Source organism: Aptenodytes patagonicus, chromosome 18 (genome assembly GCF_965638725.1).
Source record: "Aptenodytes patagonicus chromosome 18, bAptPat1.pri.cur, whole genome shotgun sequence".
Classification (NCBI taxonomy): domain Eukaryota; kingdom Metazoa; phylum Chordata; class Aves; order Sphenisciformes; family Spheniscidae; genus Aptenodytes; species Aptenodytes patagonicus.
Window position 1 is genome coordinate 660623 of NC_134966.1, and position 12166 is coordinate 672788.

The window sequence follows — 12166 nt, forward strand, 5'->3', positions numbered from 1 at the left end:
GCGGCGCTGTTTTGCATGGTGGTGTCTCTGCATGCCAGGCAGGACAGATAACATTAAATCTCGTAGCCAGAAATGCAACCTGCATGCACAGAGGCGAGGAGCACGGGGCAGCAGAGAGGCTGTTTCCGCCCAGCTCCAGGAGCAGAGGTCAGGGGAAGCTGGTGGATGTTGGGACCCGGTTACGGCTCCAGTCCTTCAGGAGTGGCATGAACCGGGGACGAGGGGCTGGGAAATCCCGCATGGGGGTCAGGTTGCTGCTGGGGCAATGCCTGGGCTGACGGCAGGAGGTGTCAGGTCCCTGCCTGCCAGGCAGCTGCGTCACCTGACTGGGAACGCTGAGTTTGTCAGACCTCAGCTGCAGTCACCGGCCTTGGATAGAGCCGTGCACGGCCCAAACACCCCCTCCCTTCCCGGTCACAGCCACATCCCCAGGTCCCTGCAGGGTGAGCTCTCTTCCAAACCGTCTTCACGTGCATTGGGTCAGGCTCATGTCTGTAGGGTTTGTTTTCCAACCCTTGGGTCCTCCTCGAAGCACGAACATCCCAGCCAGATGCAGGGCAGCGGGTGCTCGGTGGAGACGTGCCTCCGCAGCCACCAGCCCCGGGAATGCCCCACAGACACCCCAGTCATGCTGCCCGCCGTGTGTGGCAGGGGTCCCAGGTTATCATCCCCAGCGTCCCTGTGCACTGCAGAGCTGCTCGGGGCTGCACGAGGGTTTCCCCCATGGAGGCAGGGGATGCTGAGACAGGCAGCTTTGCAAAATCCAGGCATCCGATCTCCAGCCCCATGCTCCGGGCACAGACCCAAGACCTTGGCACGAGCACGACGACGTGGTGCTCGACAGGACCCACTGTCCGGGGTCCCGCTGGCCGACATGTGCTGCCATTTCAGTCCCTAATTCTCAGTGGAGGGATTCCCACGGCCGGCGCCCCGCCACGTGGCTGGGCTCAGCCCCAGCCGATGGCACTCGCAGCGGGAGCCCCGTTAGAGCGTCAGTGGTGCCCTGGCAGGCTGTCAGCCTGCTCTGTGGCTTTCCAAGATTTGCCAAGAGCAAGCGGCCGGGGCTGTGGCATGCCAGGGACACCGGGCTGGGCTTTGGCAGGGACTGCCGCCTGCCCATGGCTCTCGCTGCCACCAAAGCTGTGCAGGAAGGTGCAGGCAGAGATGGGTGACAGCAAGGTGTGGGGCCAGCTGTGGGGACAATGCTCTTTGCAGCCTTGTCATCTCTCTCCAGCAGAATAGATATCTCTTAAAATTTTCTTTTTTCCTTAACTTCCTTGGCCTTTCACTCCTGCCAGCTGTCTGGACAAGCCCGGTGTCCTGGTTTTGGCTGGGATGGAGTTAATTTTCTTCCTAGTAGCTGTGTACAGTGCTGTGTTCTGGATTTAGGATGAGAATAATGTTGAAAACACACCGATGTTTTAGTTGTTGCTGAGCAGTGCTTACACTGGTCAAGGACTTTTCAGCTTCCCATGCTCTACCAACTGAGAAGGCTGGAGGTGCACAAGAAGCTGGGGGGGGGCACAGCCAGGACAGCTGACCCCAACTGGCCAAAGGGACATTCCACACCATGGGACGTCATGCTCAGCACATAAACTGGGGGAAAGCTGGCTGGGGGGGGGCTGCTGCTCGGGGACTGGCTGGGCATCCGCCGGCGGGCGGTGAGCAATTGCATTGCGCATCACTTGCTTTGTATATTTTATTATTATTATTATTATTTATTATTATTATTATTATTATTATTATATTTCAATTATTAAATTGTTCTTATCTCAGCCCATGAGTTTTCTCACTTTTACTCTTCCAATTCTCTCCCTCATCCCACTGGGGGGGCGGGGAGAGTGAGTGAGCGGCTGTGTGGTGCTCAGTTGCCGGCTGAGGTTAAACCATGACACCCGGGATTTTACTTCCAAACAAAAGACCCTGCATTTCCTTTGCTCTCTAATTTGCTGGAGCTCTGTACTCATTAATTGCTTCTCAGTTTTAACACACACCTCTGGAACCAGCAAGCGCACCAGGCGATGGTGCTGGGAGAACTGAGGCAAGTGCCCATGCCTGGGCGGGTAACCACATCTTTAACCTGCTGCTTTTTGCCCTGCAGGAAGGTGGGGTTGGAGGGTTACTGGGACAGATGCTGGGCCAAACCAAAGGGTTACTGGGACAAACTGGTCCCATTTATGCTGATACAAATCCCTAATAAACTCAGTGATTTCAATACGCTCTGAAAGAGCCGAGCTCCTCTTCTTCCCTGTGTTGTCCTGTCACCAAGTGACAGACCAACCTCAGCCGGTGGGCAAAGTCCCTGCCAGGTCCTGTCCCTGTGTTTCACCAGACCCAGCACCTCCGGCTGCACCCAGGGGACTGGTGCTCCCGGCCGCGGGTGCCTTTGTGGAGCATGATGGTGCCATCGCATGGCCAAGGGCTTGGCACCTCCAGGGCAGGGTCCAGCCAGGACCCTTCACCCACGGGGCTGGGGCACGTCCCTGGGCACTGCAGCCGACCTGGCCCTGCTGGGGCTGTGCACCCTCGATGGGGTGGTTAGTGCTTCTGCCCCACCATGGGCTCTCCAGAGCCCCATAGCTGCTGGGGGTTCCCCCTCTCGGTGTCAGTGCCAGGGGCTGGCTTCTGGTGGGGGCAAGGACACGGGGACCAGATCTGCAGTGGTGAGGAGTTATGAAGCTGACCTGGACCACAGGTCCGCAGCATGGCTGTGGCCAGGAGCAACCAAAAGCCACCCGTGGCAAATGACTGGGAACCAGCAACGGGTCTGTGCAGAGGCAAACCCAGCAAGTGCCAGGACAGCACAGGAGTGCTGGGGCCAGGGCAGCCCCGAGCGGGAGCACTTGGGCGAGGGGGTCTGCGGGGGAGGCAGGTGGGGATGATCGTGCAACCGCTTCCCTGTGTGCATGTCGAGCCTGCAGCCACCTGGCTGGGCAAGAGCAGTGGGAGCAAATGGGAGGTAACTGGGGGGCACTGGCATGTGTCCAGGGGAGTCTGTGAGTCCTGGCAAGGTGGGGAGGAGACCCCTGCCCCATGCTGCCTACACAGACAGGGGATGTCTGGGAGCCCGAAGCACCTCTGCGAGGATTCCAGCACTCCCCAGCATCACACCCAGCCATGGGGCAGAGTCACCATCTCTATCTGGGAGCAAGAGGTGGGTGGGGAGGTTGAGGGGGCCACAGGAGCCAGCCCCGAGCACGGCGGGGCTGGGGGCTGTGGAGTGGGGAGCTGAGCTGGATCCTCCAGCACTGACCCATCGGGCGTGAGCAGGGCTGGCGGTGAGGTGGGACCTGCTCTCCTGGGGAAAGCAGAGAGGGATCTGCTGAAGCCACGCCGCCCCCACCATTGGGGTTTGCAAGACTCCACTGGATGAAAGCCTGAGTAACCTGGGCCTTGCTGTGGCAAGGGTTGGACTACAGACCTCCAAAGGTCCCTTCCAGCCTGAGTTATCCTGGGATGCCCTGATCCCGTTCCCCCCCTCTGGAGCAGTGCTTGCTGCTTGCCACAAGCCCAGCCCCAGCTCCAAGGGTCTGGCCTGTTGCAGATGGCTGCTTGTTCCCAGCCTCCCAAAATGCAGTCTGAGGCCACATCTCTTGCTAATGCCGACTTTCAGATCTTACAATTTACTTTGCAGAAAGAAAAAAAAGAAAAAAGTGGTTTTTCTGGCCTTTATCTGGTGCTCAGCCTCTCCCCAGAATGGTGCTTCAGGCTGAGGGTCACTTTTGGGCTGCTTTTGGGCAGGTGTACCGTGAGTCCCTGTGCCCAAGGCTCCGGCTGGGAGGGTGGGAAGATGCTGGTGGGCTTGTCCCAGCCCCAGGATGGGAGAGCAGGAGCTCTGGCTCACCTACTCCAACAGCAGGGTACACTCCTCTGCAAAGACAACGAGGGATGAGGCTCATCTCCTGCTCCAGAGAGGAGCCCGAGGAGTAATGCGGCACTGGGGAAAGCTGCTCAGCACCCACCCAGAGGCATGTGCCGACTAAAATCCCCCATGGACCCCAGTTGGTAGCAATGTTTCTGCCTCACACCCCATGCACTGCCTGCAAAGGCTGAGCCTGCCCCAGCTCAGTGCATCCCCGGGAACCACCACCCTGGCTGTTGAGCTGTGCTCCCCGTGGTCCTCAGTGCAGCAGCCACAGGAAGGTGCCAACATCATCCTCTACCTCTCGCCACCTCTATGCTCCATGCGAGAGCCGAGCACAGGGGACCCCTGGGCACAGAGGACCCGGGGACAGGGGCTGCCGGTTGCTCTTACTGGCTTTGGGCAGCACAATCATCTGCTCCTTGGAAAGTCCCATCTGGCTCATGGTGTCTCTGAATTTCTCCAACATATGGGGTTTCACTTCAGTGTCTCTGCCTGCAGGGACAGAGACGTGGCTGCAGCCTGGCTGAATGTCCCCAAACCTCCTCCTCCTCCTCCCATGGGGGTGGCGCTGGGAGCACATGCAGCCCTGCCGGAGCACCCAGCCCCCCAACACCCGCAGAGCAGCGGGACACTGTCCAGCAGCTCCCATCCCACTGGCAGGGGCTTGTTGGAGGGTCTGCCCTCCATGCCCCTCTCCTCCCTGGGCATCAACTGTGCTTTTTTGTGCTTCCTCTGACACTTACTGTAGAGGAACAGCACTGAGATGGTCAGCCCCTGGTATTGCCCGTCGCTGAGGAGAGTGGTGTGGCTGGCATAGTCCGTATCAACCAGGCCACAGCTGGTGAGACCTTTCCCTGCAGAAGGAAGTGGTGGGATGTTTAAGATGTGGTTTGGGGAAGGGATGAGCTCTGGGCATCACCTCCCACCAGGATGCAGGCTGAGCCTCCTCATGCATGGGGCTCTTGGTGCTCGAGGAGCTCCTGGAGCCTCAGGCACCACTGGGATGCCACATGTTTTCTCACGTCATGCCTGCCTGGGCCTCACCCTGCACCCCTCCTCTGCACCCCCTATATCCAAACCCCTCCACCCTACACACTCTGCACCCCTTCTTAACACCCCACACACCCTGCACCCTTCCCCTGCACCCAGCATCTCCTACACCCCTCCTCTACTCCCCACGTAGCCAGCACCCCTCCACTGCACCCCTTGCACATCTCTTACCCCTCTTCATCACCCCCTGTACACCCTGCACCTCCTGTGCACCCCTGTGTACCTCTGACCAAGTCCCTGAAGTCCCTCTCTGCCTACCCGCTGGCCTCCAGATCCTGGCTCCCCACCCGTCCCCACCACCTCCACCTTGGCACGGCGTGGGACCTCCTCGCATGCCAGTCTTGTCCCCAGGACCGCCTGTGTCTCTCCCCTGGCTGTGGGACATGGTCACTTCCAGCCCCCCCAGCCAGGATGTCTCCCTCTCAGGGTGATCCCATGGACCTGGGACCACCCGGGGCTGCAGCCCCCTAAAAGCCATTGGTTCTTACTGTGCTTGTGAGAAGCATCACTTCTTTCCTCCAGACCATCACTGGGGCTCCTAAGCCTGAAGAGCCTAAAGAAAGTTGTTTGTTTAGTCTTGGGAACAAAGTATGATTTTAACAGCCCAAATCTGCAAGCTTTAGGATCTTACCCCACCATGGGGGACCTGCTGGGACTAAATTGCACCAAGAGAGAGGCTGGGGTCCCCCAGCACTGTGTCTCATATGCTGGAGGTTGGGACTCTCTGAGGATGCTCCTGGACAATCTCTCCTTCAATTAACCCAGCATGGACCCTCACTGATGACCGGGCACGCAGGTAGACCAGCACGTGCTCACAGCCACCGTGCTGCCTCTCCTGGGACACTCTGTGACGTGGCCCTATTGTGCCCCACAGGAAAGGGACATTTCTGCCCCAGATGGCATGACCCGCAAATCCTGACTCCAGCACGCTCCACAGAGAGAGCCGGAGAGCTGGGAGGGCACGTGGTGCTGGGCTGGGCTCTGGGACAGGCATCCCTGCGCCTGGGTGGAGACGTTAATGGGGCAGCACGGCTATCTGAAGGGCCTGGTATGGGGAGCCCAGGGAGCATGGCATGGAAATCCCTATCTCCCCATGATAGACTTTGTGGCAGTACATGAAACTGCCACCTACACGGTGGGGAATAGTCCACATCGATGTTCGTGCTATGGAGGGGTCCTGTTCTGGGGGTGGCTTAAGCCAGGTCCCATCTCCTCCCTCGCGCTCCACTGGTACTTACAGGAGTTTGCGTATTTACTGGGTTGATCAGGGTTTTTTTAGGACCATCGTCCTCTGCTCGCATCCTGCAGGGCTGGAGAGCAAATGAAGACCATTGGACTCCAGTTGATGGCATACAAAGCCCTCAGCTTTCCCACTGGGCCTCCTCAAAAAGCAGCTTGAGAGGTCATTTGGTTGCTCCAGCCCAAGCAGCTTCTGGGAGAGGCGTGAAGCTGCACCTGGGGCTTGAGTTCAGGCGGTTCCAATTAGAGACAAGGCATAATTAACAACATCGGGATGGGTGGGAGGAAGCTGTCAAGGGAATGCTAAGATTTCCATCTCTCATCTAGCCAAGACCAGACACCTTTCTAGGAGGAACAGGGTCATCACCCAATTAATTGGGCTGAATGCAGAGGTAGTGTGGGGGATCCTGTAGCCAGTGCTAGACAAAAGAAGAAACTAATTTTCTCATCAGGTCTTTAAAGCATGTGAAGCCACATCAGTCATCGCCACTGAGAAGTTTGGTTGATTTTGGCCTTTCTTCTCAGACATGCTCCCAGAATGGCATTGAAGACAGTCCTGCACTGGTAAAGGTAGATTAAATACAAAGGTGTTTCTGTCTATTTTCTGTGATTTAGTGATGCTTCTCCAGTCCCTGATGCTGCTCACTTGAAGGTGCTTTACAAACACCCAGGGATGAATTAATTCTCTGACTCCACCTGAAACCTGAAGGAGCAAAACCTCCCTCGTGGGCTGGAGGGGTTCCTGGCACAGTCCCTTGCTCCATTTTTGCCAAACTAGGCTGTACCTCAAGTCCAAATTGGCAGCAGGAGCAGCTGTTGGACATCTCTTGCCTGGGTGCAGAGCTCTGGCACAGCAGCCCCTCTGGTCTCGCCTCCTGAAGTCTCCAGCCACATGGCAGGTTCTCCCATGTCCACCATATTTTTCTACAGCTGGTTGTTCACCTTTCCAGGTTGGAGGCGAGAGACCAGCTCCTGACGGCTCTGCTCTGTGCGCACAATCAGCACGCGTGTTACCAGGACGGGAAGCAACAACTCCCCGGGACCTGTGTAGTTCTTTCTATGTTTTACGAAGAACTCGAGAGCTAGCTGAGGTGAAGAGCAGGAAGGAGAGGAGCCCTGGGTGAAAGCCATAGCGAGTGATAAGATTTGCGCTGACACTTATCCAGGAATTAAAGTTTTGATGATTATTTCACCATCACGGTGAAATATGGTGCTCACAGACATCTTCCCATTTTTCTTGAGGCCTTCAATCCAGCTGGAGTGGGAAGCTATGGCAATGGTACGCCACTTCCCAGCGAGCTAGAGGAATGGCTCTGCACTGATTAATACAGAGAGCAATGAGAGATTCAGGGATAGAGCAGGACCCCCCCCACTCCCTCCTCTGCCTAGGCTGCTGACAGGGTGGACAAGCATCTCTTCTGCCAGGCACAACAGCGGTCTGCCATAAAGAGCTAACCCAATGCAAGATCCACTTGGCCAAACCCAGGTAGCCTGTGACCCTCACTAGCCCCCTGACTGCCCCACTAAGGCATTCAAGCACCCAAACTTTGTGCTGTTGAATGCCAGGAAGCCTGAGGGACTTTGACTTCCAGCAGGAACTGGGGTCCTTGCAAAAACAGGCAGGTGGGTTTTGTCTGACCTCTGCTCCCTCGGGGAGACCGTGTCCAAGCAAGGCATCTTCCCCGTCTTCCACCATGGGAAAACCCTCCAGCAGCATTACCTTCTCTCCATCAAAATATTCTTTCAGAGAGATTTTTGCCTGGGCCTGAAGCATCAACAGAAGTATCAACTGCAGGAGCAAGAAAATGACCTTCATCTTCAGCACACCTGCGAGAAAGACAAGCTCCACAGGCAGCTCAGAGCTCTCATCCCTGCACACGGATCCTCAGGGGCAGCAGAGCAAACCCTCCCTCGTCCCCCATCTGTGCGATGGCCAGTGCCGAGATAACAGTGCCGAGACAACATCGTTAGCTGGGTTTCTCCCCGCCTGCAGCTGAGCGGCCTGTTCCTCCCGAGGTCTGAGACAGAGCGATCCCCTCAGGTCCTCCACAAGAGGGCAGGGAGAAGGGGGCGAGAAGTTCTCTGCCAGCTTCAGCCCCACTGGCGGTTTCCATGGGGTCAAAGCAAGGGGCTCCAGAGTGATGGAGAACCCCAAACGAGCTCCTCGGCACCCTGGGGTGCATCCCGCCTGGTCCCAAGGGCTGGATATGTCCCATCTGCATAAGTGATCCTCATTTGATCCCTAAATCTTCCTTTGCTGTGGGTAAAGCTTCACTCCCCCAGAGTCTTTTTTGCTCAGATGTGGTGGTGTAGAGCAGTGCTCTCCAAACTTTTTTGATTGCACACCCTTATCAGTGAAAAACTTTTGAGCATGCACCCCCAATATATGTATTCATGTATTATATACATGTACATTATAAAACATACACAGTAATAGACATTTTAAAAGGACAAGATAAAGATTAAATAAACACTAGTTTTAAAATATTATTTTATTTTACTTTCTTTATTAATGGTACCAAAAATACTTTCTTCCTGCACCCCAAGGGATTGTCATGCATACCCCCTGGGGGGCATGCACCCCGCTTTGGAGACCACTGCTCTAGAGAAAACAGGGATCTCCCCTGACAGATGAGTCTGATAAAAGGGATATATGTTTCTTTTATCCCTACTGACACTGCTGGTCTTTATGGCAAGCTCCGTTGGTCCATATCGTGGTGTGGTCTCGCCCATCGGTGTCACGAGTTGATGAAGGCTGAGCACGGACCACGCTCAGGACGTGTGGTGCCTGACCCTTGCCTGCCACAGGGGTTCTCCATCCTCTTTCCCTGCCTGTCACCTCCAGAGGTGCATACCCGGCCAAATACTAAAGTAGCTACAACTGGCAGGAGCAGTCATGAAATCACAGGTTTCCCTGTCAGTAGGGAGAGCAGAGGGGTGGCAGATAGCTCTGGCTCACCCTGCCCTGGGGACCGTGGGTGGGAAGGGATGTGAAATTCCTGTTTTATTTCCAAAGGAGCTGCCGATTTTGTAGATGTCCTAAAAACTGGGTTCCCCAGCTGGCCCTGTCTTGTCCGTGTGCTCTGGGAGGACGTGTTGCATCCTCACCTGAGCGGGATAAGGCACTGGGAAATCCTTGGCTCATTCAGGGACGGGGGTGTTTCCAATCACAGGAAACCCGTTCCCATAATTTCTGCTAAGTAGGAGTCTTACAGAGTCTTACTTGTAAAGAAATCCCAACCCAGCATTCAGCCGAGGTCCGAGGAGGACATGTTTTGCTGTGCCTGTAGGCATATCTTCTTGCACACACTGAGCAGTGGTCACAGCATCCTTTCACACCGCTTTATTTACGACCACCAGGTAACACCTTCCTGGCTCCGTGTGCTGCTGAGAGCCCCTGATCCCTTCCCGTCATGAACCAGATTAATCTGGTCTCCCACCCACGCTCCTGGCTTATTGCCACCATTTTGCGTGTGGAAGCAGCTCTCCGTTCCCAGGATTAACTTTGACTCCTGAAATTACAAAGATCAATCCCCTGACAATGGTTTTCCTACTTATACATATTTTATTGCATTAAGGGAAAGACATCCGGCTCTGCAGTGTCTGCAAGTCCAGCCCAGGCAAGATTATCCACCACTTAACAGGAGATGCAAACAGCCAAGCATTACTGCTGTGCTTTGCACAGTGTTTCACCTCAGAAAGGGCTCTGCTTAGGAATAAAAGCTCTTTCCAGAAAGCCTGCCAAAGCCCTGGTATAGATAAATGATTAAAAAAAATAAGGCTTACCAAGGGCACCGTCACATCAAAGGCAGTGTGTGGACAGCCAGTACAGCTTCTTCACCTGGGCAATATCTATTTCTTAGGAAAAAAGTTCCCAGAATTACTTATTGGAAGAACTCCCGTGGCCAAGCAATTAGCAATTTTACAAAATCCCCTCATTGCGTGTCATTTTTCTGCCACTGGTCCGAGAGGGTGAAGACCTCTGCAGTGCTCCACAACAGAAGGAAGGTACCCGGCTCCTGGGATGGGATGCTACACAGCTCACCTGCCCAGGGTCGTACTTGCGTGCGTTGGGCTTTCTGAAGCTGGCACTGTGAGTTCAAGCCAGCTGTGCTAGGGGCTTTCAGACACAAAGGGAGACGATGCTGTGAATTAGGTACCCAGCTCGCAGGTCCCCACTGGCCAATAACGGGTCTGAGCATTGGATGCATTGGTGAGGGAGAGCAAGGAGCTGCCGGCTGTGCCCCCACCAGCACCGTGCGGCACTGCTCGACCGGGAGCCCCAGACCCCTTCCTGTGTGTCATGACACATCCCTGCCATGGGGAGGGTGGGGGTCGCTCAGCGGCGATGCCTGCACCCTTGGTGAACATCTGTAACAGCCCCCAGCGCAGGGCTTTCCTGATGGCCCCTTTGACCTCACTGTTTCTCAAGCTGTAGATGATGGGGTTGAGCATGGGGGTCACAATGGCGTACAGCAGGGCAAGGACCTCATCCACCTCCCTGGAGCCGCTGGAGTGAGGCACCAGGTACGCAACGGCCCCAGCGCTGAAGAACAGGGCCACCACGGTCAGGTGGGAGGTGCAGGTGGCAAAGGCCGTCTGTGTCCCTGCTCCCTTCTGGAGGACAGCTCTGATCATGTGAACGTACGACATGAGAATAAGGAGGAAAGAGCCCATCACAATAGTCCCAGCCAAAGCATGCAAGGCAGCCTTGTTGAGGGGAGCATTAGGGCTGCAGGACAGCAAGAAGGGCATCTCGCAGAACAAGTGGTCGATGATGCTGGACCTGCAGAAGGGCAAGCAGGTTGTGAGGAAGGCCTGGATCAGAGGCGAGAAGGAGCCACTCAGCCACAGAACGGCCACTAAGCAGTGGCACATCTTCTTGCTCATGTGTGCCAGGTAGTGGAGGGGGTGGCAGATGGCCAGGTACCAATCATAGGCCATGGCAGCCAGGAGCATGCACTTGGAGCCCCCAAAGCAAAGGAAGAAGTAGATCTGCATGATGCAGCCCACAAAATAGATGGTCTTCTGCGGTGAGAAGGAGTCTCCATGGATCTTAGGGAGGGTGACAGAGGAGCAGCAGATGTCCAGGAAGGGTAGGTGGCCCAGGAAGAAATACATGGGGGAGTGCAGGTGGGCATCCAGCCAGATGAGGGTCACGATGAGCAGGTTCCCCATTTACTGTCACCAGGTAAATGAATGAGAAGCACAGGCAGAGGGTCACCTGTGCTCTGTAGGCACTGGAAAATCCCAAGAGAAAGAATATGGTGGGGCTGCTGAGATTTCCCTGCTGCAGGGATTTGGGGCTCATCTACAGGGAGAGCAGGAGGAGATAAGGACAGGTAGAAGGACGGTGAGCACCGTGGGGCATCACCAGCCCTCTGCTCTGCTGTGCGGTGGGCTGAAGCCATGCCATTGCCCTGGCACTCCTCACACCTCGCTCCAGGGGCTCGGTGGGGGGATACGTCTGTGGGGGTGGGTGGCGGGTCTCAGTCCATGGGGTTTCGATCCTCAAGGCAACCCCCAACTCTGTGTCACCTGAAGGACACCATAGAAAGCTGGGACCTCACCACTGCGGTCAATAATGATCCCAGGGACTGTTAAACGAGAGAACATGAGAGCAGCTCCTCTGCCCCCTCCAGGTTTCCTGGGCTGCAACTGGAGATTGGTCTAAAGATCCCACAAAAAGTGACAGGTTGGACCCTGCCTGAACAGTTGCTGCCCTTCATGGCAGCAAATTGTGTTTACACCATTACTGAACATACAGAAAGATCTCCTGCTTCCCCTCTCTATCACAGATTGTGGGAGCAGATCTCAAAAAAAATATAAATCTTTAAACATTACAGACAAAGAAGGTGTCTGCTTGCAAATACTGCACTGTCGGTGTTAGCCTCATGTTCACACCTAGAAAGAAATGCAAGAGAGGGACCTCTCAGAGTCTGAGACATCATAGGAGGACCAGAAAGGCATCTGAAGGTGACTGTGTAGTTCAAACAGGCTTGAGGGTGGCAA

At 55.6% G+C, this 12166-nt stretch overlaps 1 protein-coding gene across 1 annotated transcript; it reads right to left on the minus strand.

Moving 5' to 3' along the window:
- Window positions 1-10306: 10306 nt before the first annotated feature.
- LOC143168837 (olfactory receptor 2J1-like) lies at window positions 10307-11465 on the minus strand. The gene is given in 2 exon segments (XM_076355768.1): window positions 10307-11332; window positions 11334-11465. Coding segments are annotated over 2 exon segments (1158 nt in total).
- Window positions 11466-12166: the final 701 nt, after the last annotated feature.